Source organism: Cinclus cinclus, chromosome 4, assembly GCF_963662255.1.
Source record: "Cinclus cinclus chromosome 4, bCinCin1.1, whole genome shotgun sequence".
Classification (NCBI taxonomy): Eukaryota; Metazoa; Chordata; class Aves; order Passeriformes; family Cinclidae; genus Cinclus; species Cinclus cinclus.
Genome location: NC_085049.1, coordinates 53,559,003 through 53,578,415, shown reverse-complemented (window position 1 = coordinate 53,578,415; position 19,413 = coordinate 53,559,003). Strand labels below are relative to the sequence as shown.

General features: G+C 34.7%; 2 protein-coding genes across 3 annotated transcripts in view; one reads left to right on the top strand and one right to left on the bottom strand.

The window, feature by feature from the left end:
- The first annotated feature begins 3,065 nt into the window (after positions 1–3,065).
- PMCH (pro-melanin concentrating hormone) lies at positions 3,066–5,471 on the top strand. The gene is made up of 3 exons (XM_062491257.1): positions 3,066–4,498; positions 4,995–5,199; positions 5,422–5,471. The coding sequence occupies exons 1-3, from the start codon at positions 4,253–4,255 to the stop codon at positions 5,469–5,471; spliced, it is 501 nt and encodes a 166-aa protein (XP_062347241.1). The 5' UTR covers positions 3,066–4,252.
- Positions 5,472–5,821: 350 nt separating this feature from the next.
- The window catches only part of PARPBP (PARP1 binding protein), a 38,051-nt gene continuing 24,459 nt past the window's right edge, over positions 5,822–19,413 (bottom strand). Inside the window, exons 7-10 of one of the 2 annotated variants that reach the window (XM_062491255.1) lie at positions 16,773–16,951; positions 15,459–15,540; positions 6,806–6,950; positions 5,822–6,156 (exon numbers count right to left, since the gene is read on the bottom strand). In XM_062491255.1, the coding sequence (XP_062347239.1) occupies positions 5,822–6,156; positions 6,806–6,950; positions 15,459–15,540; positions 16,773–16,951 (741 nt within the window). The remainder of the gene's footprint in view (positions 6,157–6,805; positions 6,951–15,458; positions 15,541–16,772; positions 16,952–19,413) is intronic. The other variant, XM_062491256.1, reaches the window with a different exon arrangement.

The following is a 19,413-nucleotide window of genomic DNA, read 5'->3' as shown; positions in this document are numbered from 1 at the left end:
GGCTTTGTTTGGAAAGGACCTCAAAGATTATCTGGTTCCAACCCCTTGTTGCTAGAGGAGACAGTAGAACAGCCAAAATCACAGACTGGTATGGCAAACTAGAGAATACCTGGTGGATCATTTGTAGGTTTTAATTTTTAATTCACAGTAACAGAATTAAAAGTTAACCGATTCTTTTTCCAGAATGCCCAAGGAAAAACTCAGACCCACACCTTAAGTATGTGGCTCAGCTTACCGTGTGAAAACTAGACTAGAGCATTTCTGTGTGTAAACACCTCTGACTTTTGTGTTTATTTAAAGAATAATTTACAAACTAGCATATCTCAAAAATGTACCTGACATTCAAAACAGTGTAAAAATATTTCATGGACTCAACACGCAACATTATTGTTCCATAACTACCAAGATTCCAAACAACTGAGGTTTATGCTGTGTCATAAAAAAAAAAAAAAAATAGTAGAAACAATTCAGATGAAAATGCAATTTAATGAAAATGCAATGTGTTTAAAAGTGACTGAAGTACAAAAAAAAATATTAAAAAAAATCCTAAATAAAAATTGACATTATTGGTAAAAAAAACCTCAGGTGACAAACAGTAAATTATTTGGATTTTGAGGAAGTGCATTTACTGAACACTTACTCTTCTAAAAATAAAATGTGTGGAGTTGGATTCATTCTTCTATCTCCATGAGAGCAGCATCCTATCATGCAAATTGATTCAGAGGATCCAGCTCAGTAAGAGAACCTGGACTGATGTGTGGGACACAACTACATGATCAATAGGACTGCTGGATAATATGGACAATATTGATAATAATGTTCCTTTACCTTACCCAGACCCCTTCCACATAATAGCCAAGAGAAGAACTGCTGCTCCTCTCAAACACCAGCTGTGATCAGTCTCACAATCACTGCGTACCAGCAAGACCATTCACTGCCCTTTAGGGAGCTTAACCCACCAATGGCTCCAGCACCATTGGTAAAGAACTGTCAAGAATCAATATTCCTAAAAAAGTTCTCCTGCCTTCATGTTAGTTATGAAAAACAAATGATTCACCTCAGTGCTATCAAAACCATATGAGCAGTAATGGTGAAGAGCAGAAATCACAGGAATTTTAGCAGGCCTGCACTGGGATAGCCAGCTTCAAAGCCTCTCGCAGACATCCTGTGCTCAAATGAAGCTCAAAATTGCAGTTGCACCTCCTGCTTTTAGCTGTATTTTTTCCTTGGCCAAAATCCTATCATCTGCTTGCAAAGCAAAGGGGCCCAGGTCTTTCTCATCCTCTTTATTGGTCTTATAAGGAAGTTCCTGCTCTTGGTTGGTTACAGAATAATGCACTATGCCTTGTCCACAACAGTTTTGTGGACTTCTCTCAGAAATGCAGATTTTTACATGAAAACAGAATATTTCACTATCACCACTGTCTTTTTCTAAATTAAGAAGCTACTATGGCTTGAGGAATGTCCCTCTTCTCCTCTTTCCACTTCACTGATTAATTTGGCATCCTTAATAGAATTATACATTGACTGTTTTGCAAAGAAGAAGAAACTTGGTTGTTGGGGGGAAAGATATATTTTAGGGGGGACTAATTTGTTTTTAAACAGTGACTCAGTTAATTCCAAACATATTGTATTAGCAAATTATTCCTACAAGAACAGATCATTTTACATAATAGAAATAATTCTAAGAAAGGACAGACACAGTGACCCTTATCAGAAGTAGCAAGCCACTGGGCAAATTAACATTGAACAAGTGTTTTTGTGCTTTCTTAAGAGTCACTAAAACTACTTATTAAGGCTGCCTAAACAGTTTCTCTTGCATAGTGAGGATTTTCAATTCTGATAATAGAAAATAATTAACTTTACACAATACATACCTGCTTTATTTATGCTTCAGTCAATACTAGTAATTAAATGTGAGTACTTGTACATAGGAGTTACAGTGGTTATAAGACCAAATGAAACTATTACAATTGTAACCCACTCCTAGAAAAAATTAAAATGTGTAAGAGAAATGCCAGGCATGTTATCACCTAAATTTAATTTACTTGCATATACCACATGAGATTTCAGATGTTAAGAGGTCATATTTTGTTGTAACTAGATGCAAAGTAGAAGCAAGAAGAACTTGTCAATATAATTGTTATTGTTCTAAAAGCACTACTGAGTTAACATATACTATTTAAGAATTTTAAAAAACTTTCCCAAATAATAGCAAAAACACAGAAACTGATTTACTAAAACATTTTAAAATTGAAAGTTGCAGGATGAAGAAATAAAAGTGTAGACATCAGAATGCTAGAATTCCCAAAGGCATTATGAAGAGCTGTGCACAACACACACAGTGCAAAGCTGCAGGTGCAAAAATGTTTTCTGCCTATTCAGAGCAGTTAATAAGTAACTGAATTTACAGACATACACTCTGCATTTCTAGGCAGCCTAACTAGAAGTTTCTACTCGTTATCACTAAAATCACCTTGGATCTTCAACAAACCTTTAAAAATTTAACAACTGCTTCAAGAAGCAGTAGAAGGTCCTGGAGCATGTACCTTCATATTCTTTTACAGATATCAGCTTGTGTCTCACAACTGGAGAGACACTGTAAATGGATCCAGGTCAGTTGTACTCATTGTAGCTGTGACAGAATTGAAAGAAATTTGAAAGTGAGCCTCATATGAGATGCTGCACACCTGTGGGTGCCAGAGCATCAGCAGAGCACACGCTCCTGTCACCCACTCAATTACTGGGTTGATGGCTTGTTCTCCAACTTTTAGTTGATACAACATGTAACAAAGAACAGCTTGCTACCAACAACAGCTCCAAAACACTCCTCCTGCTCTGCCGAGGCTGAGCTAAATGAAAAGTACCTGCAACAGAGCATACATGGCTTTTGCTTTATTAACTGAACAAAACTATACAAATACTTAATGTGAGGGGAAAAAATACAAATTAGCAAACACAGATTGGATGAGAAGTATTAAATCATGTCCAACCAACTCTCAAATTTGTCTCCTCTGTAGCCAGGCAATTAAAGTTAATGGAAAGAAAACACTTTGATTGTCCAAAGGCAAGTACAGGCTCTACAGTAAGGAAATGAAAACAACGAGAAGCAACATTTCTGTTTGAGAGAGATGCTTTGCCCAGAAAGGATTAAATGCACTTTCCTCATTACGAGATGAGGTTACAGCAAAAATGTTTCTTTGCCAAAATCTGCTTAGTCCAGCATGACATATCTTCCTATGAAATATCATACCAAGACGTCACTTGGGCAAGGCAGGTGCTTTTCCAGGAAGTTTAGCAGGGAACAGTGGCAAATTTCCTAGTGCTTTGCCTTGAATAGCAGCACCATATTTGGTTCCCTGAACTAAGCTAAAGGACAAAACATGAAGTACTAGCTAAGAGGCACACGGACACTGAATGTGTGGTTTCGATCACTGACATTAAGAGATTAGCTAACTTTCAGATGGCCCTATTTGCTTTCCAGATATGTCAGAAAACCCCTAACCAAACAAAAACAGCCAAAAAACCCAAAGAACAAAACAAAACAAAAAAAACCACAAAAAACAAAAAACCCAACCCTGTCCTACACAACAACAAAACAATAGTATGCAGAAACTTCCACATTTCTTTCCCCAGGGTAAGTGATACATTTCAAAGACATTTTAAACTAAAAACTGCAGTTTACAGACATCAAAACACAAATTATTTCAGCTTCAACATGGTAGCACTGTAAGTAAGCTATCATCTAATTGCAAGAATTTCAGCTCTTTAGTGATTCCAGCTTTGATCAAAAGGTATGATGCCTCATGCCTTAGCAACAGTCCTGTTTACTTATGTAGATTAGTTCCTCTTCTTAAATTGCTTTAACCAGAGGTAAGGCTTTACAAAAAACAAATGGACATCACTTTTTCTGTGAACTTTGTTATACTGATTCACCAAAAAGAACTAATCTGTTCTAAAAACATGCAAAGAAACAAATTAGGCATGACAAAGAAATGTTTTAGTTCTAAACAGGTGGGATTAGAAGGATTATAGAAAAGGTCACACCTTAATATGAGTCATTTTAAAAGAATGAACTCATCAGCCATTGAAGTAGTTTCCATTCAACCTGTAAAATATATAAAGTGTGCCATTCCAGAAATGGAAAACAGTTATTTACCACTGGAAAAGCTTTCTCAGAATTTGAGAAGTGCTGAACCTCAATGCAAGCATTAAATAACTAAAAAAAAAAAAAAAATTAAAAAAATAAAAAATGTGTATTTCATCATATATCCTAATTCTGTCCCTTCTCTCTCTTTTTTCTCAAGGTTTTCTACTCTCCAAATCTCTGCAAGAGGTAGAAGATGATGATGTGTTGCTAACTACATTAAATCTAGGAAAAAATCTACAAAATGGAGATAAAACTATGAACAAGGGAGCTATACCTTTGCTGAAGCACTACAAGACTGAAGACAGCAGTGTTTTCAATGATAAGAAGGCTGGAAACGTGAATTTTTTGGTGAGTTCAATTTTAAATTTTCACTTAATTGCAACATTGAAATTAATTTATTCCCCTTTAGAAAACAAGTACAACAATTTAAAACAATAACCAGGTAAATATACAAAAATATCAGTTTAACATAACGTAACATAGTCAAGAAAAGAAAAAAATCAACTCATATCTAATGCCAAGATTCTAAATGTGTAAACTTGGAGAGTTTAATTAAATCTGATTTTCATAGATAGTAGCCAAAACTTGGAGAAATGGGGGGAGAAATCTGCATTTATATTTGTTGCATGTCTCTATATGCATCAAGAGGTTTTTATCTTTGCCAAACACAAGACTCATTATTCAATTTTATGTCCATCAAACCATTTTGACCAAAGATGCAATGCAGGTCATTAACTTTTAAGATATGATTTCAAGACATGAAATAACTGTACTATTGAAGTATAAAGCACAAAATGTGAACACAACTGACTTTAAATAAACTTCTTGTCTTCCCTCAAAACAGGACAGAGGTTCCAGACATGATTTCTTCAGTCATGTTATGCCAATCAACTTTGGTAGAAAGCAACTACCACCTTATCCTGCACTGAAGGGCACTATGGCTTTTCCAGCTGACACTGAAATTCAAAATACTGAGTCAATACAGGAAAGAGAGACCACAGATGAAGAAAATTCAGCTAAATTCCCTATAGGAAGAAGGGATTTTGACAGTAAATATATTTTATTTTTACACAAAAAATTATTTCATTCTGGTAAAGTACACTGCAATGTCAATATAGCAATTCAGTAAAGGTTTGTTTAGAGACTCCATGACTTAGGATTTCATACATGGGGGAGGGAGTATTTGTTAAATTAGTATTTCCAGAAGCCATAAGAACTCTGGTTCTTTGACAATTTAAACTTTCAGGCTCCTTCTTTTTTTTTCCCTGTAGTCCTCAGGTGTATGCTGGGAAGAGTCTATCGACCTTGTTGGCAAGTGTGAAAACTACTCATCTCCACCACCTTCTTTGAAGATTAAACATTTTATTCAGAATTTAATGTAATTTTAAGTTACTGAGTGTTAGTGTAGTCATACATACTGTTACAAAAATAATTTCCCATTGCATTGTAGAGGGATACATAATTCATTACAGAAAATAAGTGTAATTAAGAATGTATTGTTATTAAAAAATAAAATACTTCAGCATAATCCAGAGTTGTAAGTAGATGTCTGATACAATATACAAGCTACTTTCAATTACTTACATATGAAAGGAGGTAATTCATTAATTTCACCCATTTTCTTGCAAAATTTTACAACTGCTAACAAACCATGCGTGTGAAAACAAAAACTTAGACTTGAAAAAAGCGAGTTAATTTTGCCTGACCAGCAATCAACTTATTCTTACGTGCAGTTTTGGTCTGTTTTCTTTTTCCACCAATTTTGCTGCCCAACTCCTTCTCAGAGCTTTTTGAAGTCTTAAGTATTTTAGTATTTTTCTGCAAAGATGGTTCACTTTCCTTGTCACAGATTATTTTGTCGTTCTTCAAATCCATCTGTTCATTCTCAGAGTTCTTGTTCCTTGGCTGGCAACTCAGCTTTCCCATTTCTGCATAACTTCTAGTCTGGTGAACACTTTCAGAAATAGTTCCAAGCCCTGGTACATCAAGACATGAATTTGTACCTTCTGTCATGTAAGAATATCAAAAATATATGTGAGGAAATAAAAAGTTACCTGGGAACATACATCCTTTTTCTATAAGGACTGCCACGTTATTTTTTTTAAATCAAAACTAATGTATTACCCATAAAACAAAGCCATGCTGGTCATTTCTATTACATTTGCTATGTGGTTTCAAGTGCATTGCCAATTTAAAATTACATTGCTCAAAATCATGTAATAACTGACTTAGGGAAGTGGATTTATAACTAAGATATTGGAAAAGAGGGGTAAAAGGCATTGAAATTTTATATATTATATAGTTTTCAGTGCAGTAAAACAAATTTCTCCCCTTTTAACGGCAAAAATATAAATTTCACTCACCTTACTTCTGTAGAATAAGAACAAATCTGCCATATATGCAACATACATCACTTTTTTACCTCAAGGTAGCACAAACATTTTTTAAACATTTATATTTTCAAAGCATTGGCATTACAATTTTATTGCACAAAGGTTTAACTGGCATATTAGACATTGAGAACAATGAACAGTTTTCTTTTTTCTTGAAAAGATTTATTTTGAGTTCTACTAAAACTTTTAGTACAAAGGCTTTTTGGATAGCATTTCAAGTATTACCCATCACATTTACTTACTCAATCCTACTACACCTTACCTGAGCACTTCCCAGCTTTTAAATCTTGCTTTGGTACAACAGGATGTTTATAGGTTGGTATTCCATTGGAATGCTGACCACTTTTTTCACTCACATCATTTTTATATGTACAGGCAAACTGGGATTTAATTGAAGATTGCTTCATCTGCAAATATCAATCTGCTGTTAGCTTTTATTATTTACAAAACTGAAAGACAACACCTGCAAGATTTGTATAAGTTTTCCCATTCTTCCCACATAAAATATCAGAAAAATAGATATGTTTACACTAAAAAAAAACAACTAGATATTAATTTAGAAAGCATAAGGGCTTTCAAGAATAATATTCTATTAGAGGTACTAAAATAATTAAGACAATCTTTTATCAGCTATTTCAGAAAGGAGCTTTTAGAGCTCCAAATTAAGGTTTTTTGTCTTAAGTTATCCCCATCTTCTGATAGACTCCACAGTTTTGAGTAGGTGTCATAGATACTACAGTCAGTTTTCAAACTTCTACAGCTCATCATCTATACTTGCATCTGAAAGAGAAATATCAAGTACTATTTCAGATTTCCCATCTATTCACAAAAAGCCATTTTACCATTGAATGTCAATATCTAACTCTGCATTTGCCAAAACATACCTTTGTACTTTCTTATAAATGCTATAGGTTCTGCAAGACAAATTCTGCCCTCATCTCCTTTTGAAAGTGCACTGAATTATACAAATTATATTCAAAGATGTAGCATAGAACATATAACTACAATACATCTGGATTTTTAGCTAATAATTCTATCACAACAGCATAGACAAATTTAAATCAATTTGAGTTGAAGAGGTGCTACAGTAAAAACTAAAATCAGAGAAAAGAACAAATAATAAACACTGTTGCAAAATAAGTATTACTACATAAATAGATAGCAGGAGTGATTTGTTGAATAAGAGATTTACAGTCACTTTTCTGATTAAAAGGTTTGCATTATTCAAGTCTACTTTTCTTCTTAGCACAAGCAAGATTTGCAGTTCAGATTTGACCCTTAGAGATATAGTTTTCTTCTAACTGAAATTCTCAGATTTATTCTCAGAGAATAATTCTCCCAGAAACCTCCTTTCACAGAGGACTTAATCCACAAAATTCAGCCATAATTGGCACCACTTTGATCAGATCCTGCTTTCATACTTGACTTGAGCTTATCACTTAGATGCAACCCAGATATCTCTTCATGGTACTGCTATTGGTCAAGTAAATACATTAAGTATTTGGAAGAAAACTCTTCATTCATTTACAGAAACACAGTTGTTCCTTCTGGTTTAATACTCCTGGACATATATGGTTTTACTTTAATCCTCAGCATTCCCTTAAAGAGTCAAAAAGACCAAGCTTTCCCTGTTGTCTATCACTCCCAAGCTGCAATTTATTTGGGCCAGATTAACAGACTGGGAAAGAAAAGGAGAATTAACTGGGCAAACTAGCAAGCCTGACTCTCAACAACTCAAATATCTTTCTAGCGTTAATCTACTTTGTACTTTAAAATACTTACCATGAAATAAGACTACATAGACATCCACAAGGTTTGTGTGCTTCAAGATTATGCCTCATCTCACTAACTAAGTGGAATTCTAGAATATGGTGAGTAGGAAGGGACTATTGAGTCCAAATCCTGGCCCCGCACAGGACACCCCAAGAATCACACCACATGCCAGAGAGCATTGTCCAAACACTTCTTGAATTCTGTCAGGCTTGGTGGTGTGACCACTGCCCTGGGGAGCCTGTTCCAGTGCTCAATCAACATTCAGGTGAACATTTTTTTCCTAATACCCAACCCAAACCCCTCAAAAAGCTTTATGCCATTCCCTTGTGTCCTATTGCTGGTCACTTGAGAGAAGAGATCAGAGTCTGCACCTCCTCTTCCCCTTGTGAGGAAGCTGTAGGCTCTATATGTCATTATACTCTTCTCAGCAAATGTTTTGAAGGACAGAGCAGCTGTCTACTTTAAATTTAGTGAACATCATATTGTACAATTACAATATTAAGAAGATAAGGGGCTTGCATTTCATTTAAGCTTCAAGTTACTGTAATATTAATGAAAAATATTTTCCAATATTTGGTATGTTTCTGAAAAACTTGATCTTAATCCTTTACAAATTCCTCAATTCTCAAAAATTGTTCAGTAAATGACACAAAAAGTATGCAACAATAACTTGAACAGCTTTCTATCGCATTCATACTGCAAGAGGCAAATAAGCTACAATTCTGCAAAGTTGACGAATCCATAATAAATACATCATGAAGAACATAAAATTAGAGCAAGTAAACCTAACAGTTACCATTCTACAACTAACAATAAATGCAGGGGGTTTTTTAGAGTGTTTCTTTTTACCACTCCCATCTGACACTTCACTAATTCAGTTTGTATGGAAACAATGTGGAGTCAAAGGACAGAAGTCAAGCTCAAATACTGAAAAACTCACAAAACGCTGGTCTATGTTTCAACTACACTGAAGCTTGAAATATGTCAGTTGCATCATATACCACTCAGGCATTTGCAAGCAGTATACAAAGTTCTACCAAATCCAATTGTGGATGCTAGAACTAATCTAGAAAATGTATATATAGGGTAAGACAACTTGTTGAAGCAGTCAAAACTTTTCAGTTAGTCTAAGAACATATATTCACTAGTACAAAGAACTGTATTACAGTTCTGTACAGAACTGTATTACATTGGGTGAAGTAGCAATAAGCAAATTGTAAGAGCCTGAAAGCAGCACAAAGGAGTACAGCTCTAGCACTGAATCAGAAAGTAGAGCTTCACTGGAATGTTTTTAAGAAGAAAGATGAACCTAAAATTCACTTGAAGTACACAATGAAGCCTGTCAACAGCTTGAAAAAGCTCTCAGAAAAAAAAGCCCTTAGAGTTCTTTTACAATAACTTGCTTAAAATTCATTGCTTTAAGAGCACCACTCCAATGACTTACAGCTCTGGGAGAGAAAAAATGTTGGGAGATCAGTTTGCTAAGTGAGTAGCTGCACACAAATGGCACCCAATGAACTCAGCCTTACTATTCCTTCTCCTCTTCACAAGCAAGTCAGATGTTTCTCTTATCCCCATACAAAGAAAGAAATTCTGCTGCATTTCAGAAAAAAAAAAAGTTCACTGTTACTACTCTTCAGCTCGGAGAAAGTAGGATAGAATTTACAACTGTTTCAGCACAAGCAGGTCAACTAGATGTCCTAACAAGCAGATAAAGAAGTACATTCTCCCACCTTGACATCTGTATCTAGAGAAATGTTTCAGTTGTTCAATATACCCGTATAAAACATTCACTTTTATGTGAAGTATTAATGGTGCATGCTCTATTTATTTCTAAAAGTTAGATTATAATCTGTTCCAGATCTCCTTCCAGCATCTCCATACAGACAGTACTGCCAATATTTAGTCACTAAGAATGTTAAGATTTGGTTTTTATACACTGGAATGGCATAATAGAATTTGAAAACCTACATCAGTAACAACAAACACATGTTTTTATTTTCTAGCCAAACAACTAGAATACTATTTGGAAGAGAAAAAGAAAATTTATTTTCTCCATCCTTACCCTTGTCCTTTGAGAAAAATTCAAGGTAAGCTGAAAGAGGAAGTTGAAAAAGGGAAAGGAGTGCAAAGGGAAGAGTAACAAAACAATAAATTCTATCTTTGCTAAACCAAGGCATGTTATTAAAAAAATATCCTGGATAGCTCAAGTAGTAGCAAGCTTTTATTGTACTGAAACTATTATTTTTTATTTTTATTTTTTATTATTATTTAGCATGATATTGTACCAGCCCTTTGGTATCCCAAAATAACCTGCTACTGTTTTGAGAACATAAACCTCATATCACCTCATTATTGGCTTTCAAACAAAACTCACAGCTCTGGATACTAAACAAAGTAGTTTAGGGGTCTTGTAGAAATAAAAATGGTATTTTCTACACAAATGTGGTTTGTCAACCGACACCAAGTCTCTCCTCAGATTTTGTGCTGAACATAATACCTTTTCATTCCTTTCATTTCCCTCCTCTACTAAACTACTTTGAAGCTCTCTGTAATTATATTCCACTTAGGAAATAAATATTTCTTGCAACAATAGATGAGACTACTACCTAAAGAAGATTGTTTTTTCTATTACTAGGACCCTTCTGTTCACAATTACAGTGGGCATACAAGAAAACTCTTGATAACTTCCTGTTCATAGTTTTCCAAGTCACAGTTTGTTTGTACTGGAATCACAAATAGGCAAAACAATTCTCTCAAGGAAAAGCATTTAGAGAACAAAGCAATGAAAAATAACAGCAGTGCATGAAGCTAGATATTAAGTCATTTTATAGAGACATGAAAAAGTCACATGAGAAAGGCAGACCAGGATTTTTGCTTTGTGGAGCTTTTTCTTGGAAGGATTTCTATACACAGTAAAATTACAATGAACTTCAAGTATGCCAAGATTTGTTAGAGTTCTTAAGCCACAAATTCTTCTTAAAACTAGAACTGCAGCTATGTTCCCAACTGGAGGGAAATAGTGCCTCATATAGGAAAGGTAGTCTCCAGTTACATTAAGAAAAAAACACACCAAACTACTGAAAGTCCTTGCAGCTGTTTCAGGGTAGGTCTGCTAACAATGCAGAAGGATTTCTAAAACAATATATCAAAAGGCCAAAACAACATTAACATTACAAAAAAAGATCTGGTACTCATAAATTTCATACTTAACAGCCTAATAATTTTGGTTCTTCCCTTCTTAACACCTAAAGTTTTCCATTTCACTCAATCCCATTAGATCAGGAACAGTATTTCACCTACAACTTGAAAGTCTTCTTAATATTTTGCATTGCAGAACAAAGATGAAAATCCTATTATGCAACATTTTTGTTGTCCTATGTTGCTCCTCAGCCTAAACAAAGCAGGTTATTTTAACAGCCTGTTCCTTCCCCTCTCACACAACTAAGCAGGGCTTTAATAACCTATTGAAATGAACAAAATAGTTAATCAGCACCAGGTTATCTACCCATTCCACATAAGTAGAAGTATGATTCAAAAAAAATCAAACATAAGGCTGGATGAATCCTTTTCAGATAAAATAACTCTCTCTTGTGCAATTAAGCTTATGTATTTCTGTAAAGCAGAAACGAGTGGTAATGACAGCTGACAAGAGAAACTCAATAAACGTTCCACAAAACTTCCCGAATTAAAGACTCTGTCTACAAAATACCATTCACCAGAAGACATTTCAATTAAACAACAGATAAACTTGAAACTAAGTTGTCTCCCAAAGGAAAACCAAGTTTCATATTCTTACCTACTTCTGCTAGAAGAAATTAAACAATGCAACATGCTTGTTCCCCAGACTTCTTTCTCACCAAGCAATAAGAGCAACAGCTTTGCTTCCAGACAAATGCCATTATAGTTAGGTGATGTGTTTCTTCCAGAATTTAATGAGGATTGAAAGACAAAAAATACTTCTGTCATTCACTTTTGCCAGGAATTTGTTTTGGCACAATGGAAATATCCACAAGATTTATTTTATTTCTTAACACCAATTCCAGTTCATAGCTACCTGTTTATTTAATTCACTGTCGTTATTTTTAGATACTAAAACACATACTGATGATGTGCCCTAGGTCTAAACATTATCAAACTGCATTCCTCCACATCATTCCACAGAAGCTGAGAAATCAGTTCCTCTTAAGAGAAGTCACAACAATTTTTTGCCTCTTGCTTTTTAAAAAGTTTTATTTTTAATTTAGGTGTTTCTTTTTCTAAATTCTCCTAGATTTCTTCATTTAGATATAGGAACTCAACATACGACCAAACTAATCACCACTACTGGTTTTTTCTTCCCTTCTCAAATATCACAGAAAAGGTAACTTTCATAGGACGAGTCCTAATGAGACATCGCTAATTTATACTATAGGCTAATCACCTATCAGAGGCAGTATGGCAAAAATGCCCTTAGGGTAATCTTTGGAATTAAAGCTACCATCACACATATGGCAAAATAAACTTATCTGAATCATAGATACTGAGAAGAAACATCATAATGCTATTCTATTCCCTTATTCAAAAAACAAATATCTGGTATCTCTTCTGAGTCAATTGCTAACATGAGTGCACTATGCATAACAAAATGTCACTGAATTCTACAAGCAACCTGCAAACATTTTCAAGATGGTTGCATGGAATAAAAATGGAGACTGACACTCAGAGTGAGAAAGTGGTAAATATTACTACTGGGATCTGTAGCAATGGACAAGGAATTTTTTTGTTCTATGTACTGTACAGTAAGAATGGAACAAAATTTATTTCTACCAAGGGACACTACAATCCTAGACAAGAAATATATGGATTCAGAGAAAGGAACTGAAATTAGTCACTGCAATGGGCATTTATCTCAACAAAAAGCACTACTAAGATTTGGGGAGAGGTTGATTTAAAGGTACTGAAAAAGGTTAGAAAGGAGTATAATGAGTTCTGCAGATATCTACAGGAAATCACTTCAGCTATAAGAAACAGTGTAAAAGCTAGAAGGGTTTATCTGAGAATTAACAAGTGAACAAGACTGGTATTGCAGGCTGAATATAAGCAAGGACAGAAAAGCAGCAAATCAGGCTAAAACAAGTAGTTTACATGTACCACAGCTTACAGTAACAGACTGAGATGCAAACAGTAGGATGGCATGTAGTGTCTAATCACTTTGATAACAATTTTTTGAGCAGCAGTCTCAGTGAAGGAATGTAGATGAAAGTTGCAGCTATCAAGTCCAAGAAAAACACAGCAGCACATCAGAAAGTAAAATGAACACCTGATAAATTACACTTGAGCAGAAAGAGAGAAAAATATTCCAGAAGTGTCATGAAGTGAAAATACAACACACACAATACCTTCTTCAGCGTTATACAAATATACCAAGACACACCTACCACCTCAAGATCAAGAGCTGGGTATCCACAACACAGTGTAAAATTAACAGAAGGTAACAGTTTTGACAAAAGGGACACTTAGGTCACTCCAGATCTGTGAGTTGCTGATAGCTGAAGTTCTGTTTGTAGATGTATGCAGCAACAAAGAAGGTACAGGAAGAGAAAAGAAGAGAAAGGGATTTAAACATCTTCATGAAAAAAGAAGAATATGGAGGAGTAGAAACATGCAAAGAAACCCTGTTGAAGTTGTTAGAGAGAAAAAAAATAAATAAAATGCAAGATCAACATTTTAAGAAAGAAGTAGGTTTTTATGTGAGAGGGCAGAAATTAAACATGAATGGTAGAGAACAGAGTCTTAATTATAAAAGTCATTAGTTGTTCAGCAGCAGCCATTTCAGTTGACTCATTTTTGCTTGTTTCTGTCAAAAACATGTCAAACCAGCAAATGTCTCAAATGTGACAGGTAATTACTTTTAGATAATTTTTGCACTTTGATACTGAACACATCTGTTAATGCATCCAATTACAAAACCTTCATTAAGATGAGAATGATTTATTTCAGTATTTCATGCAGACATGATGACATTTTTGCTATTTGATGTGTAAAGCTGCAATTTAAATGTTGTTTACATAAATATCCTTTATCAATTTTTCATAATTTGCCTATGAACTTTAAACTAAATTCACCCTAATCAGTGCACATATCCAAAATACTCGTCATTGACCAATCCACAAAAAAGGACTCAGAATGAAGTCGGAGCATATTTAAAATGCGTGCTGAAAATATTGACAGTGCTTTTTATTTTGGCATCTTTCTACTCCTTAGACATGCATTATGTGTTCAAGTTTATCTAACATTCAGTGAAAGACATTTTCCACTGTGCTGCTCCAGAACCAGTTCTGATGGCTTAGAACACCTCTTCCTTATATACCAATTAGATTTGTGCTTTTACATATTTTCAGGACTAAGTCTGGAAAAAATATCATGTCACTACTCTTATTTAGCTTTCTGTTGAAATACTACAGAAGACAAGCTCTGCCTTCCTCCATAGTCCCAATATTCAAGTTTGCCAATTTTAAAGAAAAATACTAGGTGAAATGCAATGCACTAAAAGACAGCAATTTTCAGAAACATTGTTCTTTTGAATAGAGGCCCTCACAATACCAATGTGCTCTTGAAAAGTTCAATTTCATCTACATAAAAGCACACATTAGCATCTTTACTTTATTATTGACAAAGCAATGTTATAGAAATGTCCTCAGATTGGTACAAATAAACATCAGAAGAAAAAAAAAAAGCAATGAAACAGTCATTATTGCACTTTTTTAATGTATGTTTTATCAGAGCTAAAATCAGGTGCCTGTATTCAGTTTTATCTCTGTTCTCAGATAGCTTGGTTTATTTCTATAGTCCTGAAATACACAGATAGGTAAATGAAGAGAGATAGATTAATTCAGAGCACCTTCACTAAGAAATCTTCATTAGGAAGTACTTTTAAGTTTAAAGCCTCTCTCTTCTGGAGTTTTAGATAATTCTCTTCATATTACAATACTGCTCTAGTTGGGCCAGTTACTGCAGGTTAATCATAATTACATTTCTTTAGCTATGGGATAAAAATCTCAAATATCCGGCTGAAATGCAACACTTAGTTTTAATTTATCACTATTATAACAATATATATATACAGCCTCTATAGCTGTATAGCAATTCCTACAGAGTACCTTAATTACTTTTTCATCCATAGATTTCAGAATACGTTGTCTAAGAGGTTTTGGAGAAGACCCACTGGATCGTGCTGGAGAGCTATATTGAAAAGAGATAAGTAATTTACAGCATGTAAAAGCAACTCATTAACAAAAACTGTTGACACACCAAGTTGGTCAGAAACAGAAAGGCAAATACCTTTACTCTCCAAGCTTAACCTTATTTTCTACCTTCTTAAGGAACCACATGTACTGCGACAACTGAAGAGAGCATAAAGAAACCAAACCCAGAGTTCCAATTTCTGGTACTCATTTTGCAGTGTATTTCCAATATTGTAGTTCTGAAGACACAGTATTTTATTATTTGTAATGCTGGTGATCATCCTCTAAGACACCATTCTATTTATACCCTCCTGAATAGCATCTGGTTGATATTCAATATTATTTTCCATATAGTATTTGAAGACTTCTCAACAGAAATATTCACACAATGTTTCCACTGTCTTACATGTCATTATGCAAGTAGTTACATACATCAATGAAAAAATTTGATGCCTATAATGAAAAAAATTAATTATGTATATAAAGGGTAATTTTTTGGTCTTGAAGTAACTAATCTATGCATATGTAAGTAATTACTTTTCTGTGTAAGGCCATGGCAGATCAATGTGCATATGACAGGTTATTCTACAATAATTTATTCTTTATTTATTTAGCTCATTTTATCCAATTTTTTTCATGAATAAAATGTGGTTTATTTAGCTGGTTCTTTATTTATTTCTAGTTCTCTGTGGTGCAAGATTTCTGCCAGCCTTGCAGTGGTTCTCCTATTTTAATTGCCAAAATATATAGCTTCAAAATAGCTTCATCATGTTACTGTCGACACTATTGTTCTGGTTCATGAATCCTCTTTGTAACCAATAATGCCAAAATTCTCAGCATCCTGCTTTTTCAACAACTGATGATTCCTCAGGACCAGTGACTAAAATCATCACTGCTTCTTCAGTGTGTGGAGAGGTGAGTTTCCTTGTGGGTGCTCACAGAAATGGGTTTTCAAATGTCCTTCATAGAGTTTGTGCAGCTCAGAAATGTATTATCTCAAAAAATCCACGTTACAAAACTATCTTGAAAACACAGAAAATGCAAAAGAAGACTTAGAGTTTTGAAAACTCAGAACTGTTCTAAAATTGCTTTCCCTCTACACCTAATCTCAAAGCAGAATGTACTTTGGTTATTTGCTTTCTGTAAGCAACATCAATGCTTTGTTAAGACTCTCAGATCCCTAAAAAAAAGCCCAAAGTAACACAACAAATGTGACCTCCTAATACTCACCTGAAGAGTGTCAAAACAGAGGTGATGCCACACAAATCTAAGCTTTCACTGTCATACAACAGATCTGCTTTGTTCTGGGTAGGAGGATTAACAGCTTCTTCATCCAGAAGAATTAGCAAGACCTTTACAGTATCTCTGCCACAATATGCAGTGCCATGATTTATGGAATGCAATTTTGGCTGAAAGAAAATAAAAAAGGACCATGAAACAGCAAAGTTCAACGAGCCAGACCAATAGCTCACCTCCAAAATCAATCCACATCAGCACAAGGTGTGAGAACCCCCTCCTTCCCTTTTGCAGTAAGCATTTATGGGGAGTTTCTCCACAGCAAATTTTTTCTCATCCCCATTAGAGTTTAGATCACTGACAGCTACACATATACACTGATGAGCAAGTCACACAAAAATATACAAATCTATCCTGCTACTGTGCAGCAGAAATGAACATTCTATTTTCTGGAATACAAACTTTCTGGCGAAGTCCAACCACTCTAACAATTGGCTAAAACAGTTGGTTAAAAGTGAGATTTCTACCAAGATTTGAAAATAGAGGTACTTGGCACAATTTCCCGTTGTTTGGGTGAATTCCTCACGACTTTCCCCAAGAATAAATAATTCCTTATAGAAGAAAACCAAGCCGCATCTGGAAGTGCTCAATGCAACAGTCTGCAGTACAGATGGAGAAATCCATAGTCACTGTGGGACTTAAAAAAATTGAAAGCTTGCTATATTTTTCTTTAAAGGTTCTAGGAATTCAACAGAGAAATTCAGGGTTTAATACACAGCAGTAGTTTTTTAAAAACTATAGGCTCTCTTATTTACTGATACACAGCAACACTCAGTATTCTGACTTAATTCTGATGGGCAAGACAAGCAATGAACTGCATTTATCTAATCAGTTAACTGCTTTTCAACACAGTCTTGAAAAGATCAAATTCTATTTTTCTCTCTATTTGATTACATAAATTAGTATATGTAGCTTTCAAGAAACCATAGCAACACATGTCAGTCAGCTACTATAAGTTATAATCAATAACTAGAAATAGCAATTACAGAAACGGTTGTTACTTGGCTTTACAGAATTGGCCTATTTCAGTATCATTTAATTTCCTCAAATTTTATTCTGAACATCTTCAGTAATTACATCACTGTAACAGATTTTTATTAAACGTCATGTGAGGAATTGCTTAATGAAAAAAGTACAAATTTGGCATCATCTTGACTGATGATACACAAAGGGAAAAAAGTCTTGAGAAATAACTTTCAGAAATCTCAAGTACTACAACACCAGAGACTCATTCTGTGTACTAACCATGGACAAAAGTCCAAGGCAAAATAAAAATTCTAGGTAAGGCAACAAAAAGACTTCAGTAAGACAAAACGAAGAAATCTTGTTTATAAATAACCTTTACCATGAATCAAATTATTTTTTAAAATAAAATAGTTACCCAGTTTTTCAAGGATAGTGACCATTAGCTACTGCAGACTATTCTGGTTAGTTCCATCCAGAAACACCAGCCAGATTCCATTTACAGTAGCAATTTTCTTAGGAAGAAATAAATCATAATTTCTATTAATCACTCATGCAGGCTTCAACACAAAATGGTGCTTCCTGCTGCATAGTCATAACTTTTCCTGGAGCTCTAGATTCTTGTAAACCAGATATTTGCAGGAAAACTGAGCAATGATGGAAGAAAACTGCCACTTGCCAGGAGAAAAGCAAATATTTTTCTGACGAAGTTATGCTTTTCATGTACATTTTACGAGAAAACAGCCTTATCAGGAGCTAGTGGAGGCATAATTTTCACCTCTGTACTTCAGATCATATTTTAATTTTGCACTCAAAGAAATTATTCAATCTCTTGCATAGGAGAAAACACCTAACATCCTCTCAAACCAGAACTTAAAATGAGTATAGATCATTTTTTTTCTGAAAAATTATAGCATAGGGGGTTTCCTTATTAAGTGAAATCAAAACAAAAACCCCAAGCTCTATTTAAGAATCAGAATAAAGCATTAATCTTTGGTGTCCTGGGATCTTAATAGAACAGTACAGATGCTCTAATTTCTAATAGAGCTCAAATTAATGTGGAAAATTTATTGAACTTCTTCAATTTTGCCTTCTTTGTTCATTACAAAAGGCAACTTATCCCTCTATATGTTCAGTAAACATAGAGGTTCCTCCACACCAAGTTCTATGAAAATATGCCATTTACTATCTAAACATTTGTCTAAGCTCCCTTTTCCACCCTTCAGCCCTCTGAATCATATGCTTAAGGATAATTGTTAAAATAGATATTCATCACAATCTTCACAGACATCACTCACATAAACAACAAACACAATGCTGACAAAGGCAAACAATTTACACATATTCTACCCCTTGTCCCTCCACAATTACAAAAAAAAATTAAGTTTCCCCACACTTAGTCTGTTCTCTACCAATGTTCAGTCCACATTTCAGCCATTACCTCCCTCAAACACTGTCCTTATCTCTAATTCCTCAGGAATACAAAGGACTGGGCTGGTTGACCCTGGTTAGCTGCCAGGTGCTCACCGAGCTGCTCTATCCCGCCCCCTAAACAGAACAGGAAGTGAAAAAAAATCTTGAAAAAAGCTCATGGGACTAAGATGAGGACAGG